Source organism: Cebidichthys violaceus, unplaced genomic scaffold (genome assembly GCF_023349555.1).
Source record: "Cebidichthys violaceus isolate CVI_PGR_0920_01 unplaced genomic scaffold, fCebVio1.0.p SCAF_5, whole genome shotgun sequence".
Classification (NCBI taxonomy): domain Eukaryota; kingdom Metazoa; phylum Chordata; class Actinopteri; order Perciformes; family Stichaeidae; genus Cebidichthys; species Cebidichthys violaceus.
In genome coordinates this window covers 4,186,453-4,204,795 of record NW_027176705.1, presented here as the reverse complement: position 1 = coordinate 4,204,795, position 18,343 = coordinate 4,186,453, and the positions used below count along the sequence as shown (strand labels likewise).

The window sequence follows — 18,343 nt, the reverse complement described above, 5'->3', positions numbered from 1 at the left end:
AAAACACAACACCTCAAAATTGTTCACACTTGTTTCCAATGATGTGATTAAACCGATTGAATATAAGCCAGGTCAGAGTGCACTGGTGGCACAGGTGTGTTGGATGGATGCAAGAATGGAAAGAGACAATCTAAGAGACAGAGGAAGAGTTCGAGTTAGAGGTGGTGGACGAGGAGGTAGAGGTAGAGGTAAAGGAAGAGGACGAGGAAGACCAAGAACAGTCATTTCAGATGAAATTCAAGCAACTATAATTGACCATGTTCTTGTGCATGGAATGACAATGCGGGAAGCAGGAATCCGAGTTCAATCTAATTTGAGCAGGTTCTCTGTGGCCACCATCATCAGGTTATTCAGACAAGAAAACAGGTAAATGTTTACTTTCATTTTGGTACATACTGTCTACAGTACTGAATACAATAACTAGTAATTACAGTGTACTGTAAGTCAGCACATCCTTTTGTCAACAGAAAAACGGGGGAACTAGACTAGGGGGAAACATGCATAGAAAAACTGTATTGTGATGTCCATTGCTATTTATGGTATACTTGATTTAGATTACTGTGCATTTTCCCTTCTTGCAGAACTACAAGAATACAACATGCGGGTGGAAGGGCTGCTATGTTCTCACAGCAGCAAGAGGCTCTGATTGTAGATATGGTCCTTGAGAACAATGCCATCAGACTCCGTGAAATCCAGGAAAGAGTTGTTGAGGACAATATCAACTTTGAAGGAATCAACAGTGTCAGCATTTCAACTATTGATCGTGTGCTCAAACGCAACAGGGTACGCATGAAACAAGTTTACAGAGTACCCTTCTAGCCTAACTCAGAACGGGTCAAAGAACTACGATTTCAGTATGTTCAAGTAAGTGTACACTCTTTACTGTACTTTACTGTGCATAAAGTGTGCATAAAGAACACTCAGGAGTCTGTATTTCTGTATACCTTATGTACTACACTACTTGGTGTATGTATCTTTTTTCACGTGTAGAGAATGTTTGAACTGGATTCCATGGAGACGCCGCATTTTCGTGGATGAAGCAGGGTTCAACCTGGCAAAGAGGAGAGGGAGAGGCAGGAACATAATTGGCCAACGTGCCATTGTGGAAGTTCCCGGCCAGCGTGGTGGCAATATCACCCTTTGTGCAGCCATGAGTAACCATGGGGTTCTTCACCATCATGCAACCCTGGGGCCATATAACATGGATCATCTTTTCGCCTTTCTGGATGGTCTTCGGGATGCTTTACGTGAGCACCAGGTTCACCAGCAGGCAGTGCAACCTGTCTATGTGGTAGTTTGGGACAATGTGAGCTTTCACCGAAGTATCCGAATTAGAGAGTGGTTCAACATCAACCCAAATTTCCTAAATGTCAGCCTTCCACCGTACAGCCCTTTTCTAAACCCCATTGAAGAATTTTTCTCTGCATGGCGGTGGAAGGTGTATGACAGACACCCATACACAAGGGTGAATCTAATACAAGCCATGGAATTGGCTTGTGGTGACGTCACTGTGGAGTCTTGCCAAGCTTGGGTCCGGCACACCAGAGGGTTTTTCCCCCGTTTGCCTGGCAAGGGAGAACATCGCCTGTCAGGTGGATGAAGTCCTCTGGCCAGACCCAGCACGAAGACAAGACGCTGAGGCAGAGTGAACACTGATATTGACTTCATTGTAATATGCTTTTCATTTAGAATTGTTTTTCATTACTATAAAATGTTTTGACAGTTGGGTACTGTATTCTATTCTTTACCAAAACACATTTACTGTTTACTGTGTATAATAAACACTTTTTCTTTAACTACATGCCCTGGCTGCTGTGTTCTCCATTTTTTTGTGTTGTGTCTAATGATTGATCTACTGTGTTTGAATATTTAAGTACTGTGTTTGTGATTTGAAAGCATTGCTTGATTTTGAGCACAGGTTAAATGGTTTAGGGGCGAGTGTTTAATTTTGCCAGAAGAGTCAGGGGTTTTGGGAACGTAGTTTGGACAATGTGGTTTTGTGTTTGTAGTTCTGAGAAAATGGGTGACAGTTTCAAGAAATGTGTCTTAGCAATTGAGAAAAACTGTAATATTGTATTTAATATGGGTGATATACTGTAGCTTTCAATGAAGTGCTGACACAAGCAGATACAGTGTGATATATCCAATGTTGTCAACAAGACTATGTTCAGTCAGAAGCAAAACCTTTTTTAGAGCCAGCAACGGAAAACGCAACTCAAATTCACAGGGGCGATGTGAATTGACACAAAGGCTCGCTCGTGCTTGTGGAAAATGTTTCAACCTGAGCAAAAATGTCTCCTGAGGATTTATGAGAGAGAGAGAGAGAGAGAGAGAGAGAGAGAGAAAAACAACCAAAAGAACCGGAGTCACTAGTAAAAACTGAGTTCAGTCAGTGGCTGTGTTGAACACAAATAAATGTAAATGTCAATTTAAGCAGTAAATTCCTCAGTGCTTGCTATATTGACTGAGAAAGGTGACTTTGCAGCTGCAAAAACTTGATGGATTCTTCCTGAATCCATCATTTCACGTGGCAATTTGGAGGCAAGGAAGAACTACAGTCTGCTATTTCAGCTTGGGTTTCTAGTCTCCACTTCTGGGTAGCCAGGGAGTGCTCTCTAGATGCCGCTCACAAACAACTTCCTTTTTCTCTTGTATTGCAAACAAGCTCTATTTCCAACAGCGAAAATGGCATAACATGATTGCAGACGATATTATGAACGAGGATACATTTCACAGTGTTATGGCTGACTCGGATATTCAGCCGCATTAATTCGAGCCAGGGTATGGCAGAAGGAATGCAGCGGATAGAGGCCGAGGCTGTGGCTGCATTAACATACTGTTAAAAAGTGGCAAATTTTCTCTTTAAGCCACATGTGACCTGAAAGGTGTTTGTTCTGCCATTTGATCTGATATTGAGTCAAACAGAAGTGTGAACAGGCTTCAGCATAGAGATTCTCACATTGTCTTAAATGTCTCATCAGGGATTGGAAATGGTTCATACATGACTCCTTCAATGTTTCCTGTCCTGTGGCATGCTGCATTGAGACAGATGAATCACTGTCAACTGGCCTAGCTTGTTCTCCCCCCCCCCCACCCCCCCTTGTTTTCTCCCTCTCTTTATTTGGTTTTGTCTTTCTCTTCTCTTTTCCTCTTCCGTTCTCATATATCTGCCGTTGACTTTCTGACTGTGCAGTTTTGTGTCACGCAGTGTCTCCTCTGAAGGGTACTGTAGGATATTTTATAGCGTCCTTTGCTAATGAAGGAAGGATAGTTAGAGTGTATATGTACAGTGAACATTGCACAGTTGGAGAAATCTGTGTGTGTGTCGATATCAGTGACTTCAGTTTCTAAACATGTATGCCTAGATTGCAAGAGGCATGTGTAAAATGGTTGGGAATATCAGCTTAAAAGCTCCAAAAGGGGCTGAACTTGACCATAAATTTACTTTGAACAGCTTGCGCAGCATAACACAGCCCGTTTTCATTCCCATCCGAGTTATTACTAGACACCCAGAGAAAGTTCTCTGGGAGTATGATGACATAGTTAGTATAAAGACTGAAAAAAGTCACAAAGTCACGCAAGTCGGGAGGGAAGGGAGGTGAGGAGGTGGATGGGTGAAGAAAATACAGGACTTTCAACCAAGAGACTGGTGTTGTAGACCGGTGTTCGTGTCCCAAAGTTACGTTTGTGATGTTTGCGACAGGTTTTCCGTACTTGTGTATATTCGCAGTGATCCAATGGCTTGTGTTTTGTTATGCATGCAGTGGCAGCCTTGTTTGCCTGCACCCTATTGTTGCAGTTAAATCTAAATAAAGACTTAATTAGACTATATTTTTAATGAGTCTCTTGGGGCAGATGCAGCTTTATGCAATGGCCCTGCTCACACTGCCGGATAGCAAGCCTGTTTCCTCTCCTACTTCCTGTCACACCTGATCTAGATTATTCTGTTCATCTGAACTTGGGGAGCTGAATAGCTTATTTTCTTAATTATTCTAAAATAAACTTTGTATTTCCAGGTTCTTAAATGATACAAAAGATACAAAAAGTATTTATATATAGAAGTGTCAGGTTTTCACACTGCACTGCAGGACGGGGGCTTCCTCTCCTTTTCAGCCGGTCCTTTGCCCACACATTGTCTCACTGTCTCTCCAGGTCTTTTTCTGCAGCAAAAATCTCTCAAAGCTTTCACAGGTGGCTGCTGCCTCAATATGAATATTTGATAGCCCTCATATATGTCTCTTGAGGGTAGTTAAATATTAAAACACTTTCTGGTGGCTTCTCTGACTTCTCAGGGGCTCCAAAGATGTGACACTATTGATGTGTGTTTTTTTGCTGCTTCATCTGGGCAGTGTTGGCATACAGTAACAGTATATGCACCATTGATTGGGGTTCATTATGTGACTTTTCACATATTATTTCTCTTTCAGCGGGATGCCAAGGGACAGTACCTGTTCGACCTCATCTGCCACCATCTCAACCTGCTGGAGAAAGACTACTTTGGTATTAGATATGTTGACCCAGACAAGCAGCGGGTAAGTATTAGTTTATAATAATACACCCAACCAAATTTCTGTTGGATTAAATTCAGTTGAATGTTCAGTCTCATCTACTTCTCTGTCATCTGCCCATCTTTCTTCTTTTCTTTCTTTCTTTCATTTCCATTCTCTCTATCTTCTTCTCTTCTCACTCGTGTCATTCTTTCATCTGAAATATCTGGAATGATTTTGAATAATTTGTCCCCTTAAAAACTAGTTCACCCAAGTTTGCAGAGCAAATCCCTTATCTCGTAAAAAAACATTTTCTGTTGTCAAAGGTAGTACAGCGATGTGTTTAACAGGCAATACTTGATTTTGAGGCTGATAACACTTCAAATGTAAATCTTAAAAGGTCCAAGGAAACCCTGTAAATCTGATGCAAGGATAAGAAACCCTCTGTGGTCACATTTTCACAGTCAGTCTTGACTATCTCTACTCTACCTTTTAGAGTCTGTAGATCAATTAAGTCTCTCAGGGAGAGACGGGTGCTTTAGTAAATATTGTTAGGTAAGAATGCCGGACCTTACTGGTCAAATGAGTCTTTTTTTCTCCTCTAAATGAATATTCAGGACAGGTACTGCTGGTCTTTGATTGAGATGAATATCAATCACATACATTAACATAGTCCTTGGTGAATTTGCAGTGCTTGGACCGAGTATTTGTTAATCGTTATACTTTTGAACTATGGATGGGAGCGCAAATGCTTTCAGAGCTGGAATATAGTATCCACTTTGGACTTTCTCTTTGCATTTTAGCTGAGAGACATTTGAAGAAAATGTGAATGCAGGTGTTCATTCATCATTGTGTTTTACAGGTACTGTATTGTGAACGCAGTGCTCCGTTATTGTCAGCGTGTCATCATCTCACTGACTGCATGGAGACTGTGTTGTAAGGGCTCTAAATAAACAGAAGGCAAGGAGATGAGAGTTATTCTAATGTGCCTTCCAGCTATAGATTAGAAGTCATCATGCTCAGCTGCTGAGCAATCAGATTTCAGACTGACAGTTTAGATGCCAAACATTCAGTGTCCAAAGTGGTCTTTACCTCTCTTTCTCTCCCTTTCAGCATTGGTTGGAGTTTACAAAGTCAATTGCCAAACAAATTAAATGTAAGTATATAATTAGTTGATTAGTTGGTTAATAATAAACCCTCAAGAAAATATGTCCTAATTATAAAAGAAAAAGAAGAACACACCAAACATGCCAACAACATTAGAAACATGACAATAGATTTTAAATATTTGTCTTTCTCTCCAGCCCAGCCTCCATTCACCATGTGTTTGCGTGTCAAGTTTTACCCGCCTGACCCCGCTGCCCTAAAAGAGGAAATCACCAGGTAAGATTTCAAGATAGCTTGATGGGCTGCAGATGGGGGGTTGGGGTTGAGGGAAATAAAACGTGCCTCTCATGTCTCCCTTAGTCTTCCACTGATTGAGTTGTGACATTTCTACTAATCATGTAATACAAGCAAATTGTATGAATGGCAGTAGGCTTGAGCAACGTCTTATATAATTTCTTCTCTGGTATCGCAGATCTGGTTGTTGATAACAGCTATTGGTTCTGTTTGACCTCACTGGTGGTATTAACAATAATGTCTGACAGGTGGCATATAATTACATTCAACTAGGGGACAATCACACCATACAACTCTATTTTTGGAAGTCATAACCACGGTGTAAAAATGCTGACAGAGAGCAAACCTCAGTACAGTAGCATTAAAAAATCCCACACTTTGGACTGGTTTTATTAAACCAAAGGGAGTGTTTTTTTAAATCTGTCTCATAAAAAGTATTCTGATATCTTACTGTTTTAAGGCCTGTGCAGCCATCTTTAAGATAATTTAAACATGGATAAGTAAACTTAGAAGTTTTCAAGAATAATGTTTGATTTTGTCTTAACTGAGAATTGGATCAGTACATACTTCTTAGGACTGTAATCATTGTTTTTATTGATTAAAAACTTAAATTAAATAATTTTATGATAGATTTTCATGGAAAATATGTTTTCAGTTTGCCTTCTTCATAATTGGGTGAACTACAAGTATAAATGTAACGTAAATGCATTAAGTAATGCAGGTATAAAAGTAAAACCACAATATCCAGAGCTCAACAGTGAGTCTGTGTGCATGGGGGTTTGAGTTTTCTCTTTTTTATACAGTAAGCTGCAGTGTCATGAAGCTCCTCGCCACTACTGTACTGTGTGTGGCATCCTTGACAGCTGAACAAACTGCTGTGAGGAGTGAGCCACAGAGCTACGGAGCGCACAGATCCCTGTAAATCACATCCCTCGACTGGTTGCCAAGCAGTGAAATCTCTTATTTGCAATCCAGCTCTTCTTGATTGAGCTGGAGTGCCGGCAAGGGACAGCTCCTCCACCCTCCTCCATCTGACTGGAAGCTCTCACAGACACACAAATGCATGGTGGATACGCATAGACATGCTTTACACTGTCTTTATACTGTATATCTTTTTACAAGGTGGTGGCAGGATGTAAAAAAGGCTCAATAACACATCCCAACTGTACTTAGTATCGCGATACTATTTATTGCTTTGCTGCTTGGAGAGAAGTCGAATCACAGGCGGAATTGAGCGGGAAAATTGACATATGAGAAATGTCTGGATGATGTTGACAAGATCAGAAGATTCAGTGGACTGGGAGCAAAATGACTTGCAAAACAGCAATCATATTTTAGATCATTGTCAATTCTCCAAATGATATGCCTACCTCCAGTTCTGCCTTCAGGTTGGTTTAATGTGCCGTGTCTAATGATCCAGGCAACTTTGGATTGACAATTTTAGATTAATTTATTTTTTTGTATGTTATAGGTTAATTGTAAATTAGTTGTGAAAGGGCCCTAGAGTAATGGAGTTGTTGCTAGCTACATTTATTTTACATTTCACCGTGTAGGGTACAGTATACTGCAGCATATCTGTAATAACTACAGACATTGCATCTAAAGGAGAATAGAAAACACAGGGCATCTGCCTCATACACTGTCATTGTATCAGTCTCTTTGTTTAAAAAAAGACAGCGCCTTGAGCCAATACACATGGGTTCAGCGTCAGGTACACAAACACATAAAAGCACACATAAACACAACATACATTTCCCAGTAGTCAGCCTCAGGTTTAAATTTAGAATTTAGAATTCTCAAGGTTTCTTCTTCTATGTTTTTGACACCCATGCTGCTTCAAGGGACACCTTACTTTAAATCGTAAACATCCACCATGTGTGTTTACATGAAGAGGAATGTCGATATCGGGCTTATCTAAATAATGACCCACATCAGTTTCTCTGTGTTCCACTCCACAGATATCTCGTCTTCCTGCAGGTTAAGAGGGATCTCTACCATGGTCGCCTCCTGTGCAAGACTTCCGATGCTGCTCTGTTGGCTGCCTACATATTACAAGGTACAACAAAATAGGGAGTTGTCATAGAGTCAAACTATCCAACATCACAAATATCCTCCCACGAGGCAGTCTTTGCGATATTGACCAGAAAGCCAATGGGGTCTTCTGATTGGTGCATTTGAGACAGTTAGATGTTATATCTCAATCATTGTTTTGATGGGAAATTACGAGCTTTAATTACATTGTTGTCTACCCAGAACTTCCACAGTTGTGGTCGTCATGTCAGAAAACTACAACTCTAAATATATAACCGTATTTCCTCTGACAGAGGTTTGTCTGGCACATATGACATATATTATTTAGAATGTTTGAGACCTACTGTAGACTTTAGGATTCCCATAGGACCGTGGCTTGTTGATAAACACTTGCCAGCTGTGTTTGTGTGTGTTTGTATTCACATTCTGCAATATACAATATGTAGTTTACTGTGTGGGTGTGTGCAAATGTGCTAGCAGAGCGTGTTCAAAAGGTTGAAGCCTCATTCTGATGGGGACCTTGAAAATCTGAATTTGTTGTTTTTACTTTGAATTGACTACTTCTGGTACTTGCAGCTAGTGTCAGCCATGACATTTGGTAAGGCAATTTAATATCAAAATAAATAAGTGGATGGAAAAAGTCATCATCAAACATGGAAGCTAACCTTTCTTTTTTCAAATTTTTCAGCTGAAATTGGCGACCACGACCCCGGGAAACACCCTGAGGGCTACAGCTCCAAGTTCCAGTTCTTCCCCAAGCATTCAGAGAAGTTGGAGCGGCGGATTGCTGACATCCACAAGACTGAGCTGATGTAAGGTGACACTTGTCCATGGCCCAATCCCAATGTTCACACTCACTGACTCACAGACTTTGAGGCACGTCGCCTTAATGGTCATGAGGGCTTAGGGTTGTCCCACTGACAAATCATAGAGTGCTTGATGGCTCTTTTGTGGATATTTTGAGTTTTTTATGCACACTTTCCTATAGACTTTGTCTGAAGGAATTACCCACAATTTATACCATTGTGACGTTAAACAGGGTTACCAGGGGAAGCCTAAAAAACAAAACAAAGAGGATGCCTGTGTGTGTTCAGCCTTACACAGAAACATTCATGATTTAAGATGGTTCATAAAAACATGTGAAATCAGGGGAATACCGTCATAGGCTATAATACACACCTGTGATGGGACGTCACCATGTGGCTAAAACAAAGAGAGAGGCCTGCATGTAATTTTGAAAAAGCCTAGATTGTGATATCGCGCCAACCACAAACAGGCATCAAAATCTCACCTAAGTATGAGATTTGGTTCAAATCCCAACACTGGTGCCTCATTGGACGAGAGCCACGGGAGCCCCAGGGAGTCCCTGTGACACAGCTATGATGTGACAGGCTATATAGACTGGCGCATACGTTTACCCTGCGCCGTCCATGCGACTCACGTTGCTAAGGGGGGTTGAAACAACGTTGGTGTACTTGAAGAAAAAACCCGAAATAATAGTCCTAACTTCGCTGGCCGAACAACAGACTGTTTTGTGTCCAAGAAGACACTTGGATCCTGAATGGGAAATGGATAACTTGCCCCGTGCTTCGCCACTTTAACCTCCAGAAGGAAGATCAAGGAATTCCCAGTTTCTTCAAGTCAACATTCGCTGTTTTGTCCACTGCCAGACGAGAATCAGCTCGCCGGTTAACCCGCCTACACAGCGTGGGTCATTCCCTGGTCCTAAGCAGGAGAAATTCCGCCAAGAAACACACCAACCACAACAAAGCAATCTCAAGTAAGAGGCTTATGTCTGGGCAGAGATAGGTCATAGTGTGTTTGTAACCTTGTTTGTTTTGTTAATGTTAACTGTACTATTTACCTTGTTAAAGTGTTTTATGTACCAGTTGGGTGTCTGTGTGATAAAGTTACATTTGCTGTACTTTACCGCTGCGGTGAGGATCTGCCTTGTTTTGAGTGCGTTCTTTTTGTTTTCTAACTCACCCACACACACACGTACACACACTCAAACACACATATACACTGTTATGTTTATGTCATACACACGTGGCGTGTAAACGCGTTCTCCATTGTCATATTGCCCCGTTAAATAATTGTTACGTCTTGCATGACATAACCACTACGTGAGTATGTCCGCCATCTTTCGTTTGTTGATTTTTACTATTGATTTTTGATCAGTATTGTTGAAGATTAATAAACTTGTTATAGTTTTAAAGAGCAGTTTTCTGTTTTTATTTTGTGCATATGTTTTGTGATGATAGCAGGTCGTTATAGTCAGCGCTCAGATTCAACCCTTCACTGTTCACTCTGAATGTGGAATAATACTTTGACTATTGACATTATGAGTGAACACCAATTTTAAGACTTAATCCACAGTTTGGTTATTGGTCCCTGATTCCAGGGTGATGCCCCGTTATTGTTAACATATGTTAATAATCCTATTGATAATACCAATTGTATTGATATCTATCATTTAAATGTCATAATTGGTAATAACCAAACGGATCCCAACACCTGGCTTATTCATCAACCATTTCTTTTAATAATCTTGAAGCTGTGACAAAAACGAGTAAACAGGTTATTTGACAATCACCTCTCGCCTCGGAAGGCAAGAGCCTGCTAGATCTTCAAAACACATGATATAAAAACCCAGGTTTGTACATAACATGTTTTGGCATCATCAAGGTAACATTATATGTAACCGGAAAGTGATGTCCCATTCGTATTCACACCATTTCTTGCTCTTGCAGCCTCCCACACTCAACCATTTACCAGGTGAAGTCAGTTAAGTCCCTGAGTGTTCAGGGCTTAAGGTTTTAGGGTGGACATTGGTATCGAGTCCACGTCCCAGCAGTGCACTTGTGCACTCCTTCACCTCTTTAGAAGCCACAGTGCAGGTATCATGGAAGCACACCTAACACTCGTAGTGCATCTTAAATTCATAGGGACATAGGGTCATGGGAAATCAACCATGACAGCATGCATTTGTTTTAGTTTCATCAGTAACATATGAATTGGTAGATGTGGCAACTGTGTTTTGAGATATTGTTGCAGTAATACTTGAGAGGACAAGTCAACTCTCATTATGGATAAAACATGGATGCAATTGGTGTGAGTTTTAGTGTATCCCTTACTTTCCATTATGGTGTTATGGAAAGTCCTGATTCAAAAGCAGTGATTATGAGGAGCATAGCATACTTTAAATTGAGACACCATACTTTGCAAAGACTACTTTAAAAGTATCACAGTATAGTTTAGTATACTGTCTCTACTAAACAGTAGACAGATTATATGCAACTCCTCACAGCAAGTAACATTTATTTATTTATTTATTTTGACTCAGACCAGAACATCTCACATTCAGAACACATCTGAAAGTGAATAATTTGATTAGGTATGCAGAACTATAGGTTTGAAATTGCAACTTAATGTGCTGAATATTCACTTCTGTTCAATGTGTGTGTGTGTGTGTGTGTGTGTGTGTGTGTGTGTGTGTGGTTCCGTTTTTGTACTGTGTTGTTGTATAGGCTTTGCCTTTATACAGGCTCTATAGCCTTGCCTACTCACCTCTGCAAAACAAGGCACTGATATTTTCATATACAGATTCAGTACACTCTCTGACTTCTACTCAAACCTGGCGATTGAAAGCAACAGTCTGCAACATCCAGCAGAGCGCTCCCTACAATTCCCCAGTTTTGAGGGGCCCTGCCTCAGGCAAACAGTGGCCAGAAGCCAGTGCTCAGGCAACCATTAATGGTCTGCTGAATTTGGATTTGTTCCCCTTGGTGGTGCTGATAGTTCAAAGAGTCTGTGAACAGAATTTTGCCAGTGTGCTGGACAGGTCTGAGGTGGGGATATCACAATCCCCACATTTATTCTTCTGCATAGTGTGAGACACTTTTGGTGTGCGAGTGCTACTGCATCATCAGCTTAAGCAGCTCTACCTGGTTGCTAATCCACTAACAATGGTGATGTTGGAAAAGGATGATAGCCTGTGTAGCCTATACGGCAAGAGGTTGGCTGGACTTTTTAAATTTGCTGAACTACTACATGCACATTCCAGTGCTCAGATATGAGCTTAACCTGTGCTCATATACTGTAGAATAAAAATGTATACTGTGCAACCTTAGTTTGATTTACTAGCTGATAATTCACTTGAATCAACCCTATTTGTTAGTAGAACATTTGCATTTTTCTCTGATCTTTTCTTATCTCAGTCTTTTACACACACACACACACACACACACACACACACACACACACACACACACACACACACACACACCAAAACAGAGGCACTGGTTTGATCCTACACTGCCCTCTATCGCTCATTTCCTCCATCTTGTTTGACAGAATTTTGAACAATCAAGATACATCTCCCTATACTCGAGCGTCATCACAGGTAAAAGTTGTACCTGAAACCATTTTAGGGGAAAAGCATCACAATACTGGTACACTTCAAAACTAGAGAGGGTGATGTTTGACAGAGAGCAAACGCTTTGGTTTCAGCTCATTTATCAAAAAATTGCACAAACCTTGAATCAAATGATGGTGAAATAGAATAAAGGTTACACACAGTAAGCCAATTAACTGACTTTTTTGTTCTTTTCTCTCAGAGGACAGAGTCCTGAAACGTCAGAGCTCAACTTCCTCCAGAAGGCTCAGAGGCTGGAGACATATGGAGTGGACCCTCATCCATGCAAGGTGTTTTTTACAAAACAAATGTATTTTGTAATTATGAGCTTTTGCTTTTCATGAGTCTCAGCTTAATGTGCAATTGGATGCAATGAGTAATTTTTGTAATGTTTTTTGAGTAAATGTGAGATGAACTAAAGTCAATCAAAATGGAATTGTTATACTACTGTCTTGATGTGTAATTTATCAATGTAGGACATATACAAGAAAATATTATCTAACTGTGATTTGAAATTATGATTCTAAAATAACAAAAAACATGGGTTTATGTGCCTGTCAGGATGTGTCTGGCAACCCAGCTTTTCTGGCTTTTACTCCTTTTGGATTCACTGTGCTGCAAGGAAACAGGAGGATCCATTTCCTCAAATGGTGAGTTAAGATGAACAGTTAAAACTGTACATGATGCTAGATAATAACCATATGTAAATCAAAGGCCATGTGCATGCCCAAATTTTAAAGCAAGACTTTGTAGCAGTTTGTCAAGAAATAGTCATTTCCAAAAGCTCCATATCAACCAGCGCAAGGTGCTAAGCAGACAGAAATAAAAACATATAACCACCAATGAGACAGAAAGAATTTCAATAAACATGCATTCTTCCTTAATTAACAGCTTAATGCAAAAGCTTAAAGCAAACCACTTCACGTTCAAGTCCAAATTTTCAAGTTTTTATGACAAAATAGCGCACTGCAAGGGATCTAGTACAACTTTGCCTCTCTTTTATTCTAAATAACAAAAGCGCATCAGAACACGTTGTTTAAGGAAAGGAAAACAACTTTTTTCTGACGTACATTTTTTACATTTTTCTATGATTTTTTCACGACATACTATAGTGTGACTTTTTATTAAAATAATATACTATGGTTTTGGGACGTTTATATGGCATGCTATACTTGAACTTTTTATGATGTACAATACTATGACTTTTTAATGGCATACTATAATATGACTTTATTTTTACTCTTTTACTAATATGACTTGTTTATCACATGCTAAACTATGACTTTTGTTTAACTTTTTTATGACACACTAATCATTACGTTTTATGACATATTTATGACAACATTCTATGACCTTTTTGTGACTTAGTATGAATTCTTCATGATTTTTTTGTGGCATACTATAGCTGTAACAGTCTCAGTAAATTGCAGAGTTCAACACAAACGGAAAAGGCAGCAGGAAAAGTTCAATGGCTTATTGTTGAAAATGGCTTATAACCTGAGTCAACGAGAAGACAGGGAAGGACAGACAGGTAGCAGGAAGCAGTTGGCAGATAGCAGGTAAATCCAAAACACAGGGAACACCAAACATGAGAAAAACAAAACCACAAGGAAAGACAGGCTGGAACTCTAAGCACAAGGTAAGAAGACAATCTGGTCGTTAAACAGGAGAAACACACAAAGGAAGGAGGGTGTAAATGATCAAACAGGAAACACTAAACATGTATCACTGAATGAATAAAATAAGAAAAAAATAAAATAAGATAATATAAGTGAAATAAATTGATGGGAGGAATCTGTAAAGTAGTAGGGAGTGGATGCATACATGCTGCACGGGTGTTGTGCTGTAAAAACAAAGAAAAGAATCCAAAAGCCACAACAAAGGACTGAGAGGAGATCTGCCAACAAATGAATTCTGCTGCTCAAGCTTTTATCTATTGGTCACCCCAGGTGTGACCAATGCCACTGATTAATCCCCAATCAGGTCTGCAGCCCTGGAAAGAGAAAGAGACACTGCAGAGGAACCAAACAGAGGGGCTGTCGCACTACAGCACACTATAATATGCCTTTTTAAGACTTTTTATTTTGTTAAATCTCTTGCACCTTATTCTTGTCATTTTCTGTGATGGGATTCAATATGTCAAGATTTCAACAGCAAAATAAAACTTATTAATTTAATAAATAATAATAAAAAATAAATATTTTGCCACCTTTATCCATTTCTGCCTATCGCTTCCTTCTGTCTTTTTCCCTCCATCTCTCTCCATGTTCTGTTATTTGTGGCTGTTTCTTTTTCTTTCTCACTTTGTCTTCTTCTTTTTCCATTCATCATCATTTCCCTCTCTATCTGTCTGTCCTTTGTTCTGTCTGTCTGTGTATCTCAAACACAGGGAGGAGGTGACCAAACTCAAGTTTGAAGCAAAGACATTCCATATATATGCAAATCAGACAGAGGTAGGAATGTATGCGTTATTAAAAACTTCCCTTTTCTAGCCTGTGGAGCTCAGGAAGTTAAATGAGTGTGGCTTTGTTTTATGCATGGGGCACTGCCACTATGTAGCCTATGTAATCTAGCCTTAATTGTGATGTAAACGGGAAATGATTGGACAAAAATGTGTGGTAGCTATGGGTTTTAACAGACAAAAGACCAAGTAATGCCACTGTCTGAATGTTGGATAATATATTGTGTGCATTGACTGATCCGTCGTAATGCCCTGCAGCAAAGAGCTCTGTAAAACAAACACAGAAGACTATGCATTTTCTCTTCACATGATGAAAATGTATTGACAATTACCACGTGGAGTTATGTTGAAGTATGAGTTAGATAAACGTATAATATATGTGTGAGTCACTGTGCTGGACATGTTACAGGATAAGAAGATCATACTGACATACTTTGCACCTACACCCGAGGCCTGTAAGCATCTGTGGAAGTGTGGAGTCGAGAATCAGGCCTTCTTCAAGTGAGTCACAAGACCTGCAACACAAAAGTGCAGAAAGGACGTAACGCTTGCCTAACATTATTATGTAAATTATGTTTTCTCTTTCCATTTTTCTCACAGGTTGGAGAAGTCGAGTCAAGTCCGCACTGTGTCCAGCAGTAATCTCTTCTTCAAGGGTAGTCGCTTTAGATACAGGTAACTTATTCAAGTAAGAATATTAAGTACACATAAGTATAAGTAAGTACACATTAACATATTAAGAACAGCCTTGGAAATGTTATACGTCCTTTGGTGTAACAGTCCTATATTTAGTTGTCAAGTTTTTAATAAATCACATGACAGGTTTTCTTTTTCTTATGTTTTCTCAGTGGAAAGGTTGCAAAAGAGGTGATGGAACAAAGTGCCAAAATTAAGAGAGACCCCCCTGAGATACACAGGTCAGAATCCTTAAAAATATAAATATAAAAAATAAGACATTGCCTGCAGCCTTAAATGTGGGTTAACAATGATTTATTCATTTCATGTATGTGATGTGCGCATATGGCTGTGTGTTTTTTGTCCAGGCATGGAATGGTGCCCAGTAGGAGTTGTCCATCCATCACCCACGGCCCTCGTTTGACCAGTGTGCCAAGGACCCGACGGAGAGCTGTGCACATCTCTATCATGGAGGGTAAAACACACACTCAAAAGAACAGAGAAATACTGTAAAGTAAAAACAACAACAAAACACAAAATGTGGCTGACGGGAGGCCACAGTTGTGGCTCCTCAAACTCTCTGGGCTGAGAGAATGAGACCATCTCCATCAGTGTGAGGCAGATGTTGGTCAGCGAGCCTGCACAAGTCTTAGTCCAGGAGTTCCCAACCTTTTATCCAACACCTAACATATTACAAATACTTTCATTTGAATTTATTTCAAAGGGATTGTTAAATACTATTACATTGAAGCAAATATTCTGCAATGATTTTTATACAATTGAAATGTTGCACTAGTGGAATAATTGACATTTCAACTATTCATCCATTACAATTAGCTTCATTAGTTTCATCATTCAACTATTACTTTTACCCAACTATTTCAACCATTTCTTACCTTAAACCCTTTCACCATCTATCCAATACTTTAGCTATCAATTACTTTTATCTAACAATAATTGTTTATTCATTACTTATAGATAATGCTCTCTCAATTGCTATACTTAGTGCCCATGTGTTACAGCTTGACTCAACATGTGGCTTTAAAAAAAAAATAATCTAAAACTTCATTAATTTGTTTTTTAAATTACTTGAGCTACTCCACAAACCTCTGGCAACTGCATACCCCTCGGGTACAATTCGGTTGGGAATCACTTTCTTAGTCCATGTGACTTGATCTGTTATGGATTACACATTGCACAATTCATCTGGGGTCCTTCTTAAGGCGCTCACACAATTTAAATACACTCATATCCTGTTTGGACAATGTAGCCTTTCCATGTGAACAATCCCCCACTCATGAGTGTCAGTCATTCTCTTCACTTAGTGTGATATCTCGCCCTTTCTCTATTGGTGTACTCTTTCTGAAACACACACACACACACATACACAAGCTCCTGGAGCCAGTGGCTTGCGGCAGTATTTTGACACAAGAAAGTCAGTTTATAAAGGGCACTTACTGACCCGTCTTTTCTCCAACAGGCTATTAACCTTTTGCCAATGCTGTCATTGTGAGTAAATTTGCTCTCCGTTGACAAGCCTCGCTAAAAATAAATAAACTTATAGCATAGTGTTTTCAACGAAGAAGGTCTTTTGTAAAACTAGCCCCCCTCTTGTCATCGACATCGAGAGAAGGCTCTGACATTGCAACCCACTGTTGCAACACTGAAACAACCCCCCTGTGTTTTGTCCCGGTGCTCTGTCGCTGCGCTGGCATTTCCACTGGTAATAATATCTCAGCCTGAAAATAGCTCCTGCTGTCAGGGGCCACGCCATGTGTGTGCCATGTCCACAGGAATGGACGAGGTGAACTGTGGCACGAATGAGCCACATTCCTGGGCCTTGTCTTTCAGTCACCATCTGTCTTTCTATTTTTCTACCGCTGTCAGCATGCCTGCCAGTACGTGAGCGCTCTCTGTGAAGAAGGGAGGGCTGCTTAGCTAGCCAGGCGCAGTCAGAGACAAAGACGGACAGCAGGGAGAGAGGAGAGGCAGTTTCAAGTACAGAGATAAAGAAAAAGAAGGAGAGCAGCAAACGTGTGTTGGAACACAGTTAGGGTTAGACAGGTGCTTGTTGATCTCCTTGAACCATGGTGAAGTGTCTGATCCGGATCCAGACCAAGGTGAATGTTCACTTGCGCATGGTTAATCATTGCTATCGAGATGTGAATGTGCGCGTGCTGTCTCTGGGACCCAGGCTCTTGGGCAAGGCTCTGGGGTTCCTACCGCTCTTTCCCGCCCTCCCTGGGGGTTCTTCCACCTCAGGCTCTGGTCCTGGGTCGGGACAGAGCTCCAGGACCCCTTCCAGACTAGCTGTCCCACCCCAACTCCACGGCCGCAACCCACCAGCCAACTGTGCAGGTAAAACCCGGGGCTGGTTTTTGTCATGCAGGATTATGGAGTTCTGCCTTTTTGTGGTTCTTCTTGTGGATTCAACTTTCTCTTTAAGAGTACCGTCTGAACAATGAGCCAGATATTTCAGGGTGATGCTGTATGTTTCTCTGATTCCAAAACCCAAATTAATATTTTATCAATTTATGGAATTATCTAATATGTTGAGTCCAACGCGATGGATATCAAAGTTTAAAAGTTGACATTATCACATTATCTAGCTTCCAAAGAACATCGGGGGAGAACTGAGTAACAGTTGCTCCTTTGAGTCTTTGCAGTTTATTTCATTTAGAAATAGATTACATGACAGGAGGATGGGATCAGTCTCTTGAGCATAGGTCATGACAAGCTGACCACCTGTTGCCACAGTGTTCAACAGAGCACAGTGCACTTAAATACTCCCAGTAAGCCAGGTTAAAACTCAAAGAGGCTGAGCAGAGCTCTACTTTAGGACTAATTAAACTCAAACTGAACAGAATTAAC

General features: G+C 40.3%; 1 protein-coding gene across 1 annotated transcript in view; it reads left to right on the top strand.

Moving 5' to 3' along the window:
* LOC137887508 (FERM domain-containing protein 5-like) overlaps nt 1-18,343 on the top strand; it is a 70,122-nt gene that overhangs the window by 47,846 nt on the left and 3,933 nt on the right. Inside the window, exons 2-13 of the mRNA XM_068730567.1 lie at nt 4,428-4,532; nt 5,601-5,643; nt 5,792-5,870; nt 7,847-7,944; nt 8,608-8,731; nt 12,539-12,626; nt 12,898-12,986; nt 14,726-14,789; nt 15,207-15,298; nt 15,398-15,472; nt 15,646-15,714; nt 15,841-15,947. Of these exons, the coding sequence (XP_068586668.1) occupies nt 4,428-4,532; nt 5,601-5,643; nt 5,792-5,870; nt 7,847-7,944; nt 8,608-8,731; nt 12,539-12,626; nt 12,898-12,986; nt 14,726-14,789; nt 15,207-15,298; nt 15,398-15,472; nt 15,646-15,714; nt 15,841-15,947 (1,033 nt within the window). The remainder of the gene's footprint in view (nt 1-4,427; nt 4,533-5,600; nt 5,644-5,791; nt 5,871-7,846; nt 7,945-8,607; nt 8,732-12,538; nt 12,627-12,897; nt 12,987-14,725; nt 14,790-15,206; nt 15,299-15,397; nt 15,473-15,645; nt 15,715-15,840; nt 15,948-18,343) is intronic.